At 42.2% G+C, this 20,953-nt stretch overlaps 2 protein-coding genes across 4 annotated transcripts in view; one reads left to right on the top strand and one right to left on the bottom strand.

Annotated features, from left to right (window-relative positions):
* Positions 1-9,217, bottom strand: part of LOC138983696 (ras-related protein Rab6) — a 31,430-nt gene extending 22,213 nt beyond the window's left edge. For both annotated transcript variants that reach the window (XM_070356997.1, XM_070356996.1), the window contains exons 1-6: positions 9,007-9,217; positions 6,002-6,060; positions 4,440-4,493; positions 2,666-2,771; positions 2,230-2,341; positions 1,918-2,011 (exon numbers count right to left, since the gene is read on the bottom strand). In XM_070356997.1, coding sequence (XP_070213098.1) covers positions 1,918-2,011; positions 2,230-2,341; positions 2,666-2,771; positions 4,440-4,493; positions 6,002-6,060; positions 9,007-9,076 — 495 coding nt within the window. In that variant the 5' untranslated portion in view covers positions 9,077-9,217. The remainder of the gene's footprint in view (positions 1-1,917; positions 2,012-2,229; positions 2,342-2,665; positions 2,772-4,439; positions 4,494-6,001; positions 6,061-9,006) is intronic.
* A 21-nt stretch (positions 9,218-9,238) lies between these two features.
* Positions 9,239-20,953, top strand: part of LOC138983695 (ankyrin repeat and protein kinase domain-containing protein 1-like) — a 23,891-nt gene continuing 12,176 nt past the window's right edge. Inside the window, exons 1-4 of one of the 2 annotated variants that reach the window (XM_070356994.1) lie at positions 9,239-9,321; positions 14,562-14,800; positions 18,113-18,503; positions 18,882-19,013. In XM_070356994.1, coding sequence (XP_070213095.1) covers positions 14,592-14,800; positions 18,113-18,503; positions 18,882-19,013 — 732 coding nt within the window. In that variant the 5' untranslated portion in view covers positions 9,239-9,321; positions 14,562-14,591. Of the gene's footprint in view, positions 9,322-10,053; positions 10,673-14,561; positions 14,801-18,112; positions 18,504-18,881; positions 19,014-20,953 lie in introns of those variants that run through there. The other variant, XM_070356995.1, reaches the window with a different exon arrangement.

The raw sequence follows: 20,953 nt of genomic DNA, 5'->3' as shown, positions 1-20,953 counted from the left end.
AGATAGCAGAAGTAGTAACAGCGCAAGGCGCCGAAATAGGTACAGACAACAAAGTGCTACGTTCTTGGTCTGTACAAGTAAAACTGCTTAAGAAGAAGCCTAAGGCTTAAATTTCCCCTTGGGGTCCGACTTGCCACAGCGCTTGTCTGAATCAGACATGCTGTCAAATCCATGTAAACAACACGAAAACATTTTACTGAACGTAAGTCTAAACGACTGAAAACTCAGTAAAAACACACACTTTCGCGTCAACAAATTACGATAGCTACACTTGCCTAACAAAAACAGAGGCACGTAGAGCTACAAACAAAGTCACACGAGCTAGTAAACTAACTCACACAACAAAATGGCGAAACACGCAAGTAACTGACACACAAGTCAACAACACGTGGCAACGCGAAAAAATTTACTGACACGTAAGTCTAAACGACTGAAAACACAGTAAACACACACTCTTTCGCGTCGACAAAATACGATAGCTAAACTTGCCCCACAAAAACAGAGGCACGTAGAGCTACAAACAAAGTCACACGAGCCAGAAAACTAACTCACACAACAAAATGGCGAAACACGCAAGTCACCGACACGCCGGTCAACAACACGTGGCAACGCGAAAAAATTTACTGAAACGTAAGTCTAAACGACTGAAAACACAGTAAACACACACACTTTCGCGTCAACAAAATACTATAGCTACACTTGCCCAACACAGAAAGGGGCACGCAGAGCTACGAGCAAAGTCATACGAGCTAGCTAACTAACTCACACAACAAAATGGCGAAACACGCAAGTCACTGACACACAAGTCCGCAAAAAACGGACAACGTACAGTAACGAAAACAGCGCAAACAACCAACAACAAACGGGAACGAGCTCACCAAACTGAAGGCAAGGCGAGCAGAAAAGCTGGGTAACGTGGCCGGCGGGTGTCACTCAAACACACAAGGTCAGCCACAGAGCGTCAAAAAGTGAACCGTCCTCTCCGAGGTGAAAAAGACGTATGAGAATAGGCACGTGTTCCTAGAGGAAGTGACGTGGCACACACCCGTATGAGAGGTAACTCCCAGTGTGCTGGCCCATTACCAAGCTACTTTCACTTTCGTTTTGGTGATGGGGTTGCTTCCCTTTAAAATTTTTAGCCGGGTAAGCGTTTTTCAGTGATAAGCATCTCAGGTGACTCAATGCTAATGTGATTCGGAGTAAGAATATGTTATTTAATGACAAATTATGGTCATATTTTTTTGTTTTGACAAGTTGTGCCTGTTGGAGTATAAAATGTGCATAACATGTTGGTATCTGGCCTCAAGGAAGAAGCAGAAGGGTAAATGTTGGATTGACTCTCCTTTGCAGTGGAAGGGTGGATGGGAGTGGCCGAGGAGGATCAACTAGATTACTTTACAAGTTGTCATTGTTGATTTCGACATTGCTCTTGTCACAGCAATACATGTATATCTGCACATGAGCCCACATTGACCGTAACATATGATGCGCATCAACCAGACTTGTGTCATGTCAACAGGTCCTAAAACCTTATAACTGAGAAAGAAAACAAACTTGAGAATCGGTCCCACATAGCCTGATGGGACATTAAAAACCAACAACCTCAAAGCTTAGAAGTACATAAAGTTTGAAAGCTCCAGCTTTAAAAATGTTGAAGTAAATAATAATGTTCAATGTTTTTGACCTAAACAAAACCCTGCTTGAAATTGGATGAGGGTCAACCAGACTGATGTTATCCAGGGATCAAACCCTGCAAGGGCATAGTGTTTTACAGCTCTAGCTTAAAAAACATCAGGAAACACTGAACATTGCATGTCCTGTCTATAGACGGATGTATGACCGGCCTAACACCAATTACTAAGCCTCCCCTGACATTTAGGTGTCAGATGAAGACTGCATGAAAAAATGCTGGTGTACCTGTTTGACATTGTATCCTGCCTTAGCACTTGTTTCTATAAACATCACATTCAGCTCCTTGGCTTTCCTCTCCCCTTCCTCTGTTGTCACCTGCCTGTAACCATTCATCATCATGTCATCAAACAATCAACACAACAAACAAGAAGAGAATCATTCAAGAGACAAAGCAATTGATGGACTGAAGAGTTAAAGTCTTCAGAAAGAGCAACACAGCATGCGAGTGCGCACACACACACACACACACACACACACACACAATCAGCAGAGCAGAGATGCATGCAGAGAACAACAGAAGAAGGTCAACAAACCCACCTTTTGTCTGACAAGTCTGTTTTATTTCCCACTAGCATGATAATGACATCACTTCCTCGTTCAGTCCGTACATCATCAATCCACTTGGATGTTTGATGAAAAGAATTGGCATCTGAAACAACAAGCCTCTCATCACAATATTGAAAACAAGAGAGAGAGAGAGAGAGAGAGAGAGAGAGAGAGAGAGAGAGAGAGAGAGAGAGAGAGAGAGAGAGAGAGAGAGAGAGAGAGAGAGAGAGAGAGAGAGAGTAAGAGACAAGTACAGGTGAAGTACAGGCTGTCATGCTGTGGTGTCATTTTATTCCTGTATTTAACGCATCGCAGTTTCTTCTGCAAATGAGGGAAATGAAGCCAGGGATTAGAAATGGAAAGCACACATAATATATGTACAACGTACTGTCCTGGATATTTTATCACAAAGATAGTGTCAACTTACTTGTGATATCATAAACAACGACAGCAACAGACGAGTCTCTGATGTAGCTGGGGATGAGACTACGGAATCGCTCCTGTCCTGCTGTGTCCCATAACTGTAGTCTGATCTGATTACACAAAGTACTTCCACTATAATGAAGGCTCAAGAAAAATACGAATTAAACAAGTCGTGTGAAGCAAAATTAATGCATTAAGTTGATGTGTTCAACTCACAGAATTAAACTGAACGCGCTACACCGGCTGCTGATCACTTCAAGTGACAAGCCAGAATAGCGCAGTAGCGTAGAGCCCTCCACAGAAAAATTTAACGAACGCATCTTCGTCCTCGCTCTGTGATGTAGGCAAAAAGGTTCAAGCGTTTTAGCAAAATATATACATAAGTTTCATTTGGGTTCAAATTAAATCAAATTAACTTTATTATCTCACAATCACATGGAGAATTGCAGTGGTGGTGCATGTAACATAAAGACAAGCAAAACACTACAAGTACAACAGTAATATTATATTTAAATATATGTACTAATTAATAACATTGTTCTCAATTAAACACCTCTTTGGATAAAAAAAACCTCTCGCTGTTAATATTTTAAGACAGATATGTTAAAGTCATACACAAAATCTGCCATTCAATTCCGTTTAAAAATCACAAACTACCACATCAGAAATATGCTGTTATTATATTGTTAAGATGTAAAAGATTCATAAACACCAACACAGTCATTGAATCCCTCAAAAACAACAACAGGAGAGCTTCCCCCTCGTATAATCCAAACCTAAAACAGCAGCATCGGAATCACGAAAACATTACTGTTTGTTTAAGAGCGTCATGAAAAATGGAATAAAACTCTTAGTCTTACTCTTAGCCCTGACAGTTCTATTGTGTGTTGTGTCCTTAATTGATCTGAGCTACTTAAAGAGCTGTCACCATGTCAACTGGTGACTGTAGTGTCATTTGTCTCAGTACCCCTTTTCTCCTGTGGCACAAGGAATTTCAACAGTCACAGTTAGACTGCAATCAGGAAAACCTGGTGGGGGTAAAAATACTTTGTCGAGTTTATGCCATACAAACTATCGCCAGGGATTTTTTTTTTTTTTTTTTACCGATTTCTATTGTGTATATATATATAAAGTTGGGCTCTTTGGATTTCGCAAGTTCAAATAAATGTAAATTGACAATGTATTTATGAAACCAAAGTAGCAACTTGACTTGTTAATTTGCTGACAGATCACAAGCCCAGTGCAGCGATCGGTTCCCTCACTGACAACCACAAGCGTGGACCGAGGAACTTTCGCTACTGACAAAAGCTGATCATCAACCATGACTTCTTAGATAATTATAGTGTTATTCCCAGGCCTCGGTCTTCGGTCATTTACGCATACCTTTTTGATCTGATGCATTGTTCTGACATCAGGCCAGTCGAATGTCCAATAGTTTTGACATGCGGGTGTGTTTTGACAGAATGTTCTTAGCGGCCAGGACATTTTGACTGATACAGAATCCAGGTCCAGCTGACCTATCGTCCTCGGTGTCTAGGAACAACACTGATCAAACAAAGCAATCTTAAAATGAACCCAAGATGGGTTTGTTTACACTTACAGTTCTTAACACCAGTAGAAATTAAACACATGAAACAATATTTACTGTCCATCTCCAGTTACACTCTTGTCCCCCAGCTTTTGCATACAAACCATGTAAGGACCTGTAACACTGTGTGTTTAAATTTCAAGTGTAATACTAGTTTGATCCAATAGTACAATTTACAAATCATACTCACTGTTCTGTCTTCCAGGTACATCGTCTTTGAGAGAAAATCGATTCCAATGGTTGCCTAGAAGAAACAGAAACAATTTAAAACGAAGGTATCAATTCAAAACTAAGTGCATGAACAAGAAATACAAAGGTCTATTCCAAAACATCCAGGTGTCTCAGGGTACAATATAATGTTTATCCTGTTACTTTGCACACTACATCTTTATCAAAACTGTTTTAAAACTACTTGTAATGCATGCCAGTTTGTTATTCAAAGCATGGAAGTTGACAAAGTAGCAGAATGATGATAATGGGACAATAAAATCAACACTTCATCGTAAATCACGAACGCATTTGTGCCAGGTACAAAAGGAGAGATGGTTTTATTATTTAACAATCCCCCTCTTTTCATAATCTCTGACCTCCACTCAATCGAGCCTGATCATCTGTTTCAATCCTGGCTTGGTCGTCATCACTCCCACTCACAAAAGGTAACCAACAATGACACTGAATGATTGATGTGCAAGGATTAAACAAGGAGTACTATGAAGTGACATTTAATATAGTTCAACCCCTCCCTCACTGAATTAAAGGTAATACACAACTAGGTCTGTGTCAAGAGTTACATGTACCAGCAAACACCCCAATCACATCATGACCTCACCTTTCCTACAGTGACTGAGTGAGTAACACAGAGTAAAGTGACTATTTAGAGAATGATGCAGTTATTTGCTGCACACATTTTACTTTTTCAGACTCTGTGAAAAAATAAATAAAACAGAAGTGAGTTCCAAGGTGTGCTAAAAAACTAATTCAAATCTTGAAGGAGACCTCAAAACTTCTCCTGGCTAGCTGACAAATGGGTCTAATTTGTTCACACACTTGATTGAAAAAAAGAAAGTAGTAATGGATATTTTTATGTTATTTTAAATATTGTTAAAGTTGAAAACTCATAGTTTTCAGTAACCCATGATGCAATTAGCTTTGCTTCCCCCCCCCCCCCCCCCCCCCCCCCCCCCCCCTAATGAGTGGCATACTCCAGACACCTGTTTCGTACAGGTAAGGAAGTCTTGCAGCTAGCCGCTTGCTTTGCAAGAAAGTGAGTGCGTATATGAAACGATATTGTGCTTGCAAGGCAAAAATTTAAATATTTAAACACGACTGGGTGATATCATTATCAAAAGAGTCATCAGTGAACAGCCATGAAAAGGCAACGGGATTGGCAGCTGCATAGCTGCCATATTTTCTTGCGTGGCGAGCACCTCCAGACTGATGCTCGTCTACTCTCACAAAATCCTAGCCTTTCTAGCTTTATTGACCAAATTTAGCGGCTGAGAAACGGGAGCCTGATAATATAGCGCCCTGGAGGTGACGTCAAAAGAAAAGTAAAAAAAGTGATACATTCATTTCAGTGTGATGACAAAAGTCACGTGGGGCCAAATCTAGATGAATGGATACTGAAAGTGACATGGACAAATCTGTCTCCTACTGTGGCATCTCAATAAAAAAAATGTATTCACTGCATACTAAAAAAATACACTCTGTTGATGTTAATTGTTATCGCACGCAATGATGTACTTCCCTTACCTGGTAGGTGTTGTCGAAGCTGTCATACATAAAGCGTGTTATAAGTGATGTCTTCCCCACTGAAAATAAAATCAAATCAAAGTTATCGAAAGTCTAGCTGCCTAAACACAATCACACAAAAATCTAGTAATACTTGACCACCTGTGTATGATACCACAAATCAAAGACAACCACCCATGTTCCAGAGCAGTGTTGTTGCCAGCCTAAGAAGACAATAGGTCATTTGGACCTCCCTAAAAAAAAACAATAGGTCCAAATGACATGTCCCGGCTTTAAAAAAACAATAGGTCCAAATTGTACCGCCATACCTTTGATACGCAATGCAAAATAACTTACAGTCTGGAGTTAAATCTATCTTTTTACGCAAAAATTTTGCTTTGATGTCGCTTCCTAGTTTTAATTGTTCATAAACTTCGCGAGGAGAAAGAGCCTGACATTCCTGGCCTACCCTTTCCAATACAGTGCCCGGTTTGCGAATGTAGGGATCCTGCCTGATCTTCGCATCACCATGCCGTAGTATTATATTGATGAATTTTCCGCTGTTTGCGCCGTTTTCGGTAAACTAAAAAGGTACACCGGCTGGATCGGGTATTTCCGTAAATGCAGCCTCGAGTGTCAATGACGACAAACACGAACTCAGCACCGAGTGCATTTTCACTCGTAGCGAACATGAGCATTTCGATCGGGGTTTGTTTTCCGACTTTGCAACTCCCATTCCATTCATTGCAGACCTTGTCCGCCTTGTAAGAATATGTATCGGTCAGTTGACCACCAAAACGTAATAACTATCGGTCCATCGACCGGACAAGGCTGGGTCCAATGCGTCAAATCAGAAAGGAATGCGTCAGAGACCGAAGACCGAGGCCTGGCAACAACACTGCAGAGGATCCCCAATGAGCAGTGATGTACATTTTTCTAGCAGCCTTTAGGACAATTGTCCTGAAGACTGAAAATCAATAGGACACAGTGTCCTGAGATTGCAATTTCAATAGGACAAAAACACGACTCGTAAAACCGCATTTAAACAGATTTTTCAGTTTAAATTCTTCCACCTTCCGCGACTGTCATGACTAGATACTCAAAGGATTGAATCACATTTCAAAGTTATTTGAACAGTTGTCGGGTTTTTTTCACTGCCCATCTGTCGACAATGTTTTTCAGGTAGGCATCTGACCGTTCTGCGGGTCCCTCAAGTTTTGCTTTCAGGATCATGTCCTGGGTTTTGACACACAATCGGTTTCTTCGAGCCGTACACACCAAGTTCTGTGCACTGAACGGTTTTTTCGGATATTATGACGAAAAGTAATGCCTTGTGCATGTGCGAACATGCACGGGTGGTTCCCATTGGTTTAAACGATTTATTGCTGAGCCAATAAGTGCACTCGAGGCACCATATGGGTTCGGTTTTCTTTTTTTCTTCTTGATCCAACTTGAGGATAAATTAATTCAAAGAATCAGATCCCATATGGTGCCTCATTCGCTCAACAAACTGGTCACACGCAGTGAATACTTTCGCTTGGCAAAACCGAAACCAGCTTTCCTCACGCAGTGTTTACTTTCGCTTGGCAAAACCGAAACAAGCTTTCCTCTTGAAAATTGAACAGTCCGCATGTCCGCTTCATTGTCAAAAACGATCGGACCCTTGACCACTTCTTCTGTAGGTTAATCGGACCTGTGTCCTGCTGGGGTTAAAGCTATAGGTCCTGGGGAAATTGGATCGGTCAGAGACCGGAGACCGACTAAAATGTACATCACTGAATGAGTGTTAGTTTACTGGTACTCATGCTGTAGTGTAACTGTAATCTGTTAGTGTTAGTTTCTGTTAGTGTTATACTGTAGTGTAAATGCTATTTAATCTTCACGTTTTTGATGTGCCAGTCAATAAGTCATTTCCCACTTTGATATGAACCAGGACCAGGCAGCATCAACGTCATATCACAATTAAGAAGGCAATATATTACGTCCACTCAAACTCATCAAAGCGGCCCTCCATGTAAGATGGACATAGATCCGAATCAGATCTCCTGAGGAAGAATTTTCCGATGGTGAGAAAAGAGATGGTGCAGGGTTGGAGAATATTTGTTTTCTAGACCTTCCAGGACAAATCTTAATCCCTCAGTATTCCCAATGACATGAGTATCTATATCTGTACGGCTTGTGTGTGTGTGTGTGTCTGTCTGTCTTTCTGTCTGTTCGCTATGCACGGCCAAAGTTCTCGATGGATCTGCTTCAAATTTGGTGGGCATATTCAGGTAGACCCCGGACACAATCTGGTCGATGAACATTTTCAACATGTGCTCTCAGCGCACAGCACTGAACCGATTTTGGTTTTTATGGTTTTTCTGTCCATCCATTCCCAGTAACTCTTCCTTTTCTTCTCCAGTGTTTTGCGCGTTTATCTTCCTTCCTTCGTGTGGCGTCAATCGCGTACGGTGCGCCACTCGTACGGTGCGCCACTCACCGGTATTCGGTTATACTTCTTCCCGGCGAAGCCGGGTATCCCGGCGAAGCCGGTACCCGGCGAAGCGGCTAATCATCTAGTCAATGTATATATAACAATGTGATAATTAAACCAGGAAATGACGGCTAACAGTAACACATCAACACCCCCGAGTATTACTAATTTACTAATAATTTCACTGCAGAATGTTCAAGTGTATGCTACAGTTTTCCTGCATTATAAAAACGGTTCTGCAACTTCTCAAACGACAACTATTTGGAAGACCATTCAAAAGAAAGAGAACAAGAACTAATTGAGTGCAAGGCTGCGAGGCAAACTATGACTTGCCTTTAGTAAATTATGGATCATGACTCGAGCTTTCCACTTGAGTTGTGATTTACAAAGCACTGCTGACAGGTTGAGTGCTTATGATTCTTTGTATGCAACGATAAACCTGTTTTAAAATGATCAAGGGTACAAGGGAAAGCGATATGAAATATCAAACACAAACAATAGAAAAGCGTGTGAATCACATACCAAAATGACGTGACAGGCCTGCACTTACCACTCTGTTCACCAAGGAACACCAGCTTGAATTTTCTCAACGGGTTCCCAAATTCACCAGACGACGTCATTTTATATTTCGCTGAATGTATTCCTTCACTCAATTATACCCTGGAATGGCAGTAGCCCGCCGTTTCAAACAAATGTTTTAATGCCTAATGAGGTGTCTTCAGGATAAATAGTCGCCACGTTCGGACCCTCGTTTTCGGAGTGTGGCATGCGCAGTAAGGCCGGAAGTTACAATGTTTTGGATGGGCAAAAGTTGTCTGCTCAAGGCCGCGTTTCGAACGTACGAAGTTAACACAGGTGGTATCAGGTTAGTGTTGAGCTTCATCTTGCCTTATATTCCGTGCTGTTTTAACCGGATGAAGTCCAACCTCCAGCTAAACCGTAAACGAATGAAGCACTGCTGGGAAAAATACTTCTTGTCCGTACTGAAAACAGGTTCCATGAACTTGATAAAGTTTTTAATACGAGGTTAGTCTAGAAGTAAAAAACTAAGAAGTTTTCTGTTGGTGCGCAGAACGGAACGACTGTGAGCGTAATTTGAACTGTTATGTCTAAGTGGACAGGGCTGTAGAATGCCTGCATCGTCAAGACCTACATCACAACTAGCAACACAAACATAAAGTTGCAAACCAGAAAAGTTGAAAACACACACACACCCACACCCACAGAGGTAATCTTGAACTTTAGTGGGCTAAATTCATAGCTCAGAATTCAGTGGCATTCTTTACTTATTTTTGATACAAGTCCCTGTAATCAAGCCAAAGAACATTTGTCGTGAAATTAATTGACGGATTGAGCTCCAAACTTAAGCATAATTAATTAATTTGGTTGTTTGATCAATGAAATGACGCGAGAATGGCTACGTTGTCAACCAAGGGACATCACCGTAAGGCTGCCTCCCCTGTCGCTGCTTAGGATAATTCCTTCTTTGACGCATGTAAACGAAATGCATTACGAGTATTCATACAGTTCATTCCGTGACTCCAAAGGGATCTAAAATGACTTGTAATGCTTACAAGTGCCGATTCTGCAAATTTGGAGGCTTAAATGCCTCTGAATTGAGGGCCCCAAAGGGTTTAAAACCGTGATCGTGATTGGCGTTTTTTGACCTTTCTGTGACCGTGATTGCCGAAATTTCCATTTCTGTGATCGTGATGGGACTTTGCCCGTGATCCGTGATGACAAAAAAATCAAGTCTCGTGATCGTGATCGTCATTTGTTTTCGTGATCGTGATGGGCATTATTGCAAAGCATTTTATTTTCAACGTACATTTTTCACAGCTGTATTACACTCTATGATCCTCTAGTCTATTCGGTAAGGAGCCAACCCCGATTGAAGGGAAGCAACAACACATTCAGAAATATGATTTTGAGAGCGATTGCTTCCCTTTAAAAGAACCAATTACACACTGACAAAAAGAGATCCAATCAGAAGGCAAATTGCAAAAGTCTGCCAAACTTCATCCAATGGAAGGGCTTCGTGCAAAAGTTTTGAGTGCAATTCGAATTCGAAGATCAAAAATGGCGTGCAGCGGTACTGTCATCGAACTTCTGTTATATTTTGTGGATTCAAGCCAGACCAAAGCAGGCGGCGAGAATGCCTTCCTTGGTGGAAAGGTCAGGCTACGGGTCGGTCTTTCTGAAGACGAAATATCAAGGTATGTTGATCTATGTTGCTCTATGACTGTTCTGAATGTAGGCAAAGATCTTGACATTTGTTCAAGATCTTTGAGTTTGAGTGAGATCATTGACATTGTCGACATTGCCACGTCCGGCTGTCACTCGCTCAGTGTGACCTCGACTGGCTCGAGATCGAGTCCGGCTGCGTTTAGCGGCAAAACCGAAACTAGAAATGTGTTTTTCATCCCAGCAACGTGGACACGCTTGGCATAGATTCTAATTGTCGCTTCTTTGCATTAAGCTTGGATTTATTTTAGCGCCTGTAAACTTTAATATCAACAATGGGTTAAATTCAGAAACAATGGCGGGGAGACGCGCCAGTTTGGGTCACTTGATCCTCATGTCAAAGACGATCAAAGTCATGTTCGTTGGGGATTTTGTCAGGCATGCTACTTTTCCGGTAATTGCCGGAAATCCGATAAAGCCGTTTTCAAAATCCGGTAAAGTCAAATTTTTTCCGGTGAAGTTGAAAAATTTCCGCAAAAACGATCCGTGTGAATATCGCGCAACGCGACCGGGCGCCGGTCTCAATGAAGCCAGCGCACAGTAGTGTTGTTTTCACCAGTTTGGAGGTGTGTTGAATGGTGGTTGGGGGAGGCTAAAATGGGATTTTTAACAAGATCACAACACTATTACAACCCCTAAAATGATGCCCAGAATGCACCAGATTGCACAGATTTTAACCGTTTTTTGAAAAAATTTCCGGGGGGGCATGCCCCCGGACCCCCCTAGTTGGCTCGCCTGCTTCGCAGGCTCAGGCTTGTGGCTTCGCTACTGGTACTGCGCGCTTCTTTCAGGTAAAACCGTTTTTGGCCTGTAGCATTCCTGTTTTTTTTTTATTCAAGGCCATGGAACCAGGCGATGGTGTGGATCTACCTCAAATTGTACGGCAAAGTTGAAAATAAAGAACTCATCACACATACATGTACTTTAATTTCAATCCACCTAATAGTTTTTGAGAAAATGGGTTTACAAGATTTAGCTCTGGAAATGTGAAATTGTGCAAGTATATATCCATGTGTGTGAGTGAGGGTGTGGGGGTTGAATGTGTATGAGTGTAGAGAGAGAGAGAGAGAGAGAGAGAGAGAGAGAGAGAACGAGAGAGAGAGAGAGAGAGAGAGAGAAAACCCAATGAAAACAACATTCTTGTTACTGATTACAAATCATGATATGTATTTCTATGTGTGTATGAAAGAGAATTAAAAAAATAATCATAAAAAAGTGCAACAGTTGTCACTTTGTGTTGAATAAACAATAGATCCAGAGGAGCGAATTACTGTGTGGTTGTGTTTACTTTGACACGTGCTTTCTGTACATGCAACTTTTACCGTGACCGTGATTTGCCACTGGTGTTCGTGATCGTGAAAACAAAAATCAAGGTAACTGTGATCGTGAAAGCGAAAATTTCCCTTCCCGTGATCGTGATGATACCCCCCCTTTGGGGCCCTCTGAATTCTGAACTGTGAATTTAACACACTAAAGTTCAAGATTATCCATACACACACACGTACACACATACACACACACGTACACACATACACACACACACACACACACACACACACACACACACACACTCACACACACACACACACAACTGACTGACAGTGACACTGACTCCCAACGACATCCTTGCAATTCCAGTGTACAATTTTTTTAGTTACAGCGAGCACAGTCATTGTTTCTGCCACTTCTTATGATTACCTTCCAATTCCACAGAGACAGTGGTGAAATAAATGCAAGATGCACAGACACACACACATACACACACACACTGAGTCATGCACACCTATCAATGCACAAAGTACATTCGGCTAGGAGTCTTACTGTTTTGCTTTTCACACGTTGCAGTACGTGTTGCTGTGTACTGGGGCATCTTTGTTTCCAGATGATCCGTGAACCGATCATAGCACTCACAGAACAGTACTTAGCAATGGCTTTTGCTTGGCACACAGACAGTCCGGCTAGCATCAGTCCGCTAACAAACCTTCTATGCGTACACCCGAGCGTACTGACAACACACACAATAACTTTACAGCTGTACCCTAAATAATTAATTCTCTGACAAAGGGTAAGGTACTTAGCAAACTTATTCATGCAACACTCGTCAACAAATGCATACATACATACATACATACATCAGGGATGTCGTTAGGCGTCGAACATCGGACATAGACCAATTAAAAGGCTCAAATGGCCGCATGGCGGTCAGATGTCCTATCGTTTTGAACTGAGCGCGGTCATTGTCCGATAAGAACTCCATTCCTTCGGACAGCGCGTTATTTGATCATTTTCCTTTCATGATATAAATCTTCAAAAAGCGACCGAGCGATTTCACGTACAGGTGCACTGATGTTGTGCAGTGCAGATCTTGCGTTTTCCGAACCGTTTGCGGTATGAGCCGTTTTACGTTTGCGTACACCCTGCTACAGCACACTAAAGTTAGGAGTACGGGAGACAACTCCAACTGACCAAGGCTTGCGTCTGCTTTAATTTGCTTTCGGTTGTAGATGAAGCGCACGGCACTGAAATATGCCACCGAAAAAAACTAAAGCCTACCAAAGAATAGCAAAAGCTGAACACGTTTGGCGTTTCAATGGCATCGTGTGCTACATTAGGGCCAAGAACAGGGAAAAACACAGCCAGCATCATTCTGAAAAATTACAGTGCCAATGACAGTGTCGCCGCTGAAACCCCCACAATCACGGAAAATAAAGTTTCATCACTTGTAGATGGTGTCAGTACAGCAGGAAATTCAAACAAACGGTCTTTTATTAAGGTTAACTATTCATGGCTGACCCTGTTTAATACTAGTTGGTTAGAATTTGACACCAAAGAGACCATCTATATAGGCAAACTTTTTGTCGAATCTGTCAAGAAAAAGCCCCGTCAGGAAATCATGCAGATTGTGTGCAAATCAAAGTAAGAGTGCTGAAGTTTTTGGTTGCTTTTTAGTTTGTTTGTTTCTTTTTTGGGTGTGTCGTGTTTCAGACAAAAGTAAGGAAACAATATACGCACACAATGTTGGTGCATATACTGAAATGTCTGTGTGCACATGATTTTGTGTTTTGCACAAAATTATAATGTCCTATTAAAATTTTTGAAAGCAGTCAAATGTCCTATTGATGCCGAAGAGCTCAGGACATTTGTCCTATATGAATTTGTGGCAACATCCCTAATACATATATACATACATACATACATACATACATACATACATACATACATACATACATACATACATACATACATACATACATACATACATACATACATACATACATACATACATACATACATACATACATACATACATACATATATGCGTATACATGCGTGCATGCATGCATACATACATACATACATATACCCGTATACATACATACAGGAACTGTAGAATTTTAGAAAATACATCAGATTTCATTAGCTTTTTGTTGAAATGTACACATTTTATTATATGGTTTGAAAGCTCAGAAGTTACCAGATAACAGTTTTGGTACAGCTACACACACATACATGGGAATTAAGGTATCAACTCCCTTCCACACACTTATATATATGTACACATTATGCTCATATATATGTAGGGGAATCCCAATCAGTAACTATGACTTGCAGTTGCAACATTTTATTGTAAACCTCTTAACAACTTTTGCTCATGCTCAGCAGAATTTAAGAAAGCACCTTAAAATTGCTTGTTCCTCCACTCACAAACTACTTAATAATGACAATGTGAATGCAGGAATCAGAGTTTTTGCAGCTGAGAAAGACATGAAGCTGTCTCAGGTATCCATTTAACAGATGGACCAGCTTTCTGTGTTCTTTTATTATTTAATTACTGAATTGCTCTCTCACATGTTTGTGCAGAGAAGAGACAGAGAGTAGCAGGCCAGCAAGATGGAGGAGCAGGCACATGGAGACAGAGAGGGTGAAGGGGCAGCAGCCACAGACAAAAACTGTGAGGCCCTGTATACTGCGGTCACAGCTGATGACCTGGCCACCTTGCAGCAGCTGCTGGCTGAGGGGACAAATGCAGACATGTTTTATGACAATGACCAGTCCATCCTGCACATTGCCTGTGGGAAAGGTCGCACTGAGTGTGTCAAGTAAGTGATGTCAAGTCAGGCTCTGTTGCAATGTTCAGATACGCATGCATTTGTACACACAAACACACAGACACACACACCAACAGGTATACTGTCAATTAGTTACGAGAACAACTTTGTATGGAAGGTCGACCATATGTGGCCATTTCTGCGAAAAGGGACATTCTTGACAAATTTATCTATTTTGAGTTTCGGATTTTATTTGACAGACTGTTATATTTAGAACGTGATGTGAGAATTTCAGACCTTCAAATTTGTTTTTCACGGAGTTAGGACCCTTTTTTGGAGATACCCCCCAAAATGACTTAAAATGGCTAAACTTTTAAAAACAAACTTTTGCCGGGAAATAGTAAGTTCAATCATCTGCCGTTATTACTTGTATGGTTTTAGGTCAAAATAATGTTTCATTCCAGAGTTATTGCCCTTTTTGTAACGTTACCCTAATTTTTACTTTTTCGTCTTTTTCTATCATTTCTATCTCCCATGCAGAAGAAAAAACAATCAGCCATATGATTTTTTTTCTCGAATATTTCTTCTTCTTTCATACTACCTCTCCCCCCTCCATGTTCTATTCTTTCTTCACCCACGCACATACAAACACAAACTATTTAAGGCTGTCTGCTGAAAACAATACCAGATTCTGCTGCTTGTCGACTTGAAGTTGTGGTACTTCTAAATTTCATAACAAGGATTAATTGTTCAGTTTCCTTGGTAAATACAGCTTCGAGTTGTAGAAAGTAACATGGTGCTGTGTGTCCTTGCACACGTGGGTCTGTCAGTCTGTCCATCACTTCACTGAATTGAAAATGTCATCCGTGCACTCTGCTATCGAACGTCTCCCTTTACTTTCAACAAACTGAAATGCCAATCAGGGTCGAACTTGATGTGGCCGACGATCAAGACATTTTCAAAATGGATTTGTGCTGTTCATTCACAAACAAAACTGCATGCCTAAGTATTGATGCACCATGCCGAAGACTGAAGTTGTTACCCTCCTCTGTACCCCTGCCTCATTCGCAAGGTAGATCTAGACGATTTGCTTCTCTGAAACAAAGGCAACCACAGAGTTGATCAACATATTATTTACTAACCACTATTTGCACAGCTCAAATCTGGTTTTGGGTACCTATCCACTTGCCATTTCTAAGCTGGTATGGTATGGTGTGTCTGTGTCTGTGTGTGTGTGTGTCTGTGTGTCTGCTTCTTTGTTGGAGAAAACAGCACATAAACACAAATATAACTGTATTGTTCCCCCCTTTCTTTTTAAAGTACTGACAAATTGTAAAGTATTGATATGTCTTTACCTACTGAGCAAAGTCCCAAGGGTAAACCATGCTGATTTCCTTGGAACTAGAACCGGCTGGACATTGCTGTTGCCCCATTCTGTCGAACACCTGCTTTCTGGCCAGGCACTTCTGTCTTTTGTTGTTGCACTGTCCGGTGAATTGCTGGACTTGTTTGCTGTTCCACGCCAGCAAACTGAGAGAAAGAGAGTAACATTGGTTGAATAAAAAAAAGAGGAGTTTAAAAACATACTACACGTACACACATACCACCATCATCATCATCATCATCATCATCATCATCATCAAAATCATCATCGTCATTATCATCTCTCTTCCTCTATCTACCCCTCTCTCTCTCTCTCTCTCTCTCTCTCTCTCTCTCTCTCTCTCTCTCTCTCTCTCTCTCACACACACACACACACAGAAACCCTCACACAACAAACACACACACACACACACACACAAGCTGCGCGCGCGCGCACACACACACAAAACACACACACACACTGCAGTCTATATGGTAACTTACCTGAAATTGTAGCCTGTCATAGATCTAAGGGGAGACAGCAAACGGTAAGAGCAGCAGGTTCTCATTTACGATGTCCGGGCATTCAAACGATCAGGAAGAGGAAGACCTTGCTTCGCAATATGCTCTTGGAGAACTCTTTAACCGATTTGTAGTGTGCGTTGTCTCCATGAACGTTTACAACACCATCGTGATCAAAGTATCTGCTTCGACTTCGGAGTCACAAATGTCCGGGCGAAGTGCAACAAAATTATTCTAAATCAACAGCATTGACCTCGTCAACAAAATCGTTGTCTTATCCCAAAGTGACTTCTGTCAGCAGAACATTCCGTGTTCAACTGAGAAGACTGACTTGCCCTTCCACTATCAGAATTCACAGGCTGCAAAGAATGCCCCAGTCAGTAACCACTGATCTAAATATCAGTAACTTTAGCAAGGGAAGCAACTAAAGATGAAAACGGGGAGTAACTGTTCTTCATCGGGCAACTGCGTTTGTCGTCTGCTTTTTCGTACAGTGCTACGGTCGCGTGAAAGTCAGATCTACCTGAACTATGCGTATAGATCCGTCTAGTGAAATGTAGCTGTGTGATGATTTGGCTACATCACTTTGCTGAATGTGCTTCCAGATGAAAGTTTATATTAAGCTTACTGTCAAACATTAAACAAAAAATAGGTAAGTTGTTTTAACTTGACCAAAACTAGCGACGAAAAAATGTTTCTCGAAGCACAACAAAACACTGTTGCCATTTTCGGCATCATCGCAGTCAACTTGTCATCGGTTCGATGTGTTTTTCTTGAGGAGGAATGAACATAAACATTTTTAGAAGTTTGTAATGTTGATCCCAAGACTATTTTCCATTACTTTAAATTGCTGTTCATTGTACTATCGCTGATAATTCATTGAACATTTTAGAAATTCAACTTGAAGTGGGCATCAGTCAACACAGCAACGTTTGTTTACATTTTGCTCTAACTTTGACCCCGCGTTTCTCCAGAGGCTTAGATCAAGAATGTCCCTTTTCGCAGAAATGGCCTCATATGACTGTTACGGAAACAAATACCTACTTCCTACAGAGCAACTGCAAAACGATAAAGCTGAAGACAGTAACATTGAGAATGACAAAGTTGTGCAACATTCTGCACTTAGGCAGCAGGAGAACTACCTGTGAGACTTGTAGGCCTACCTAAATCTTAGAAATGCGCTTTCAGTATTTGCTGAAGTGTTTCTTGTTTCCTTGTGGGGGTTGTAAAGTTGTAATTAAGCAGCTCTCTGAATAAAATTCCAAGAGAGAAAATATCCTGACATAAAAACATCTGTAGAAGTCTCATGTTCTCTGTCTGTGTTTTGACATCACAGGAGTCACTGTTGATTGTTGCCATGACCGAGAAGACTGCACCAACTATTTCCCACAATCAGATGTGTTTGATATGTTGTTTGACATTCTTTATGTAAGAGTTCATTTTTACCCAAGGGTCTATCATGTTTTTATTTGTTTCCAGACTACTGCTGGATGCAGGGGCTATGCCAGACATTCACGACAAATGGGGACAGACTCCACTGCACTACTGTATTTGTGTTCAGTACTTGGACACAGCTATGGTCCTGTTCGACCACTTAGGAGAGAAAGCATCAGACATTGTCAACAACCAGGACAGTTCCGGAAAGTCACCTCTTCATTCTGCGGCAGAGTCTGGCAGCATGGAAGCCATTGAGCTGCTGTTAAAGTACGGTGCTGATGTGAACGTGAGAAACTTTGATGGAGTAACTCCGCTCATGGTTTTAGCCGAGTCGTACGGGAGGAGCAATACAATACAAGCCATGCAAACACTTTTGGCAGCAGGTGCCTTGATTGATATCGCAGACTATCGCTCACGACGCTCTGCATTGCAGGTAAGAGTACTCACTGTTTCACTGTGATTCTTCATGTACTTCCACAAGGGGAGAAAATACTGTAACAGCACTCCTGTGATATTATACTTGTTTGTGGAGGTTGTTCTTTGTCGCAGGGAAAGGGAAAATAGAGTATATAATTAACCTGCTGACTGTCGTGGTATCAGGTAAGCACTAATGACATTGTCAAGAATCAATACATGGAAAAGCAGCTGCTGTAAATTGCCTTTTGACTTGCAGCAAGCTGAGTACCTACCCTGAGTGGGTTCCATTTTTCTCACTTTTTGCTAGGCTGTTTTGGCTTATATGTCATTATTTTTTTACATGAAATTTCTCCAGCAATCAATCCATTCAAACTGTTGATTTGTGGTCCACCAGAGAGCAGCAGTGGCAAAGAACATGTCGGCGGTGGAGTTGTTGATCTCTACCGGGGCGGAGGTAGACAGCCTGGACATCACACGCAGAACTCCCCTCACCAACCTTATGTGGGACCATGTCAGGAACAAACAGGTGTGTGTTTGTCTCTCGCTTTGGCTGGCTGTCTTTGTTCGTCTCACTATTCTGTCTGAATGCCCGACTGTCTGTTTGTTTGTTGCTACATTAAAAATGTGTTGCACTGTATTTCGGAGAAGAAAAGCGTATTTAATTGCACAAACTGTACCACACCTTACCATAGCCTAGCCCCGGGGGGTTAGAGCGATCGCACCCATCATTTAAAAAAATGATTATTGCCCGTAATACTCCAGATTCCGGAAATAGCCGAGAGTTAATATAATCCGGGCTATCACGTGACATCCGGGAATACACGAATGCGCATTCATTTTTTTCCTTTGCGTTGTTAGCAAGTCGGTCGTACCATCTATCAGCGTCTCTTTGGCTTCAGTTTAAACCGGTGAGATCTTTCCTTTTTGCTTTCGTTAACAATAAAGATGAGTTCCCCACGAACTCCTCGACCTGCTCGGCGAGATAAGCAACGCAGCATTGCTGCTGTTCCAAAGCCAAAGCCTTGAGCTCGGCCACGTGACCGGCTGAACACGTGCATTCTCCTTCGCCTGAGCGGACTGAAAAGTCCATTTCAAAACAAACTGCGACTGTGTCGGCTCGCTCACCTAGTGAGAAGGGAACCGTGCCCACTTGGCCTTCACAGCTACTACCCCCCCTAGTGGGGGGAACTTCACCCCCCCTCTGACCTCACGCCCTCCTCCTCCACGCCTGCTGCGTTACGCCCGCTACGTTGTTCAAACGCAGCAAGTGTGCTGGAGGATGAAATCCCCTCACTCCTCCTCAAACAAGCAATAGAGGAGATTTTCTCTCCAATCTCCCCGGGGTTTTACGGACACTTATGTGTGGTCCCAAAACGCACGCCAGTGCTAGATCTTTCCCCCCTCAACAGATTTCTCTGTAGAATTCATTTCCCCATGGAGATCCAGGACTCAATTCTCCCGAAGGATTTTGCTACATCCATAGACCTGAAGGATGCTTACTTCCACATCCTCATCCATCCCAAAGATCGGAAATTTCTCAGATTTGTGTGGGGGAACCGGATTTTTCTGTTCCAGTCTCTCTCGCTCGGCCTTTCTCTGGCTCCCCTGGTTTTCACCAAGATCACCTGCCAACTTGTTCAATCGATCCACCAATCAGGCATTCGTCGCAAGGCCTTTCTAGATGACTGGCTAATTCTAGCCAGCTCTCGTTCACAGTGCGCCACTCACGTGGACACTGTCCTTCTCAGAGCCCGCCAACTGGGGTTTATTCCCAATTTGTCAAAATCAGACCTGATTCCCTCCCAGGAAAGTGTCGAACAGGGGATTGTCTTCAACACAATCACCCTGCAGGTCAAACCCACCCAAGATTGACTGACCAGACTCGCGGAGTTACTATCCTCCCTTCGGTCTCGTTCCTTGGCCACAGCTCGAGAGCCAGATGGAATCCCTAGCTCCCCTCAGGTATTCCTCGGCCGGCTTCACAAACGCCGGGTTCGCAGGGGTTTCAAGGACAGTGGTTCATAGAATCCACCCACCAATGGCTCTCTCAGGAGTGTCTAAACAAAGGTGTACCCTGATCTTCCTCCAGCAGAGATTCTGCTGTATACGGATGCCTCTCACCACGGGTGGGGAGGTCATGCCTGAGCTCTCTGCGCTGCCGGTGTCTGGGATCAGTGGCTCCGCTTGATTGGGATTCAAAGCGGGCGACCAGGCGATCGCCCGCCACGTGACGCGGGCGATCTGATCTAAAGTACCAATCAAGCGCAATCGGGCCATAAACATGGCTGCCAATTTGTTGCTGTTGGACGAGTTGTTCTTTAGTGATGATAGTGATGCGGAGTACGCCTACAATATGGAGTGTGAATGCTTGGAAGTCACACATATATATTGGAAGTCACACATAATTATGTTTGATCTCCGGTTGAAATGGTTTGCAAGATATTGACCAATTGAAGGGACTGGCTG

The sequence above is a fragment of the Littorina saxatilis genome, linkage group LG13, assembly GCF_037325665.1.
Source record: "Littorina saxatilis isolate snail1 linkage group LG13, US_GU_Lsax_2.0, whole genome shotgun sequence".
Classification (NCBI taxonomy): Eukaryota; Metazoa; Mollusca; class Gastropoda; order Littorinimorpha; family Littorinidae; genus Littorina; species Littorina saxatilis.
This window is presented reverse-complemented; position numbering and strand designations above follow the sequence as displayed.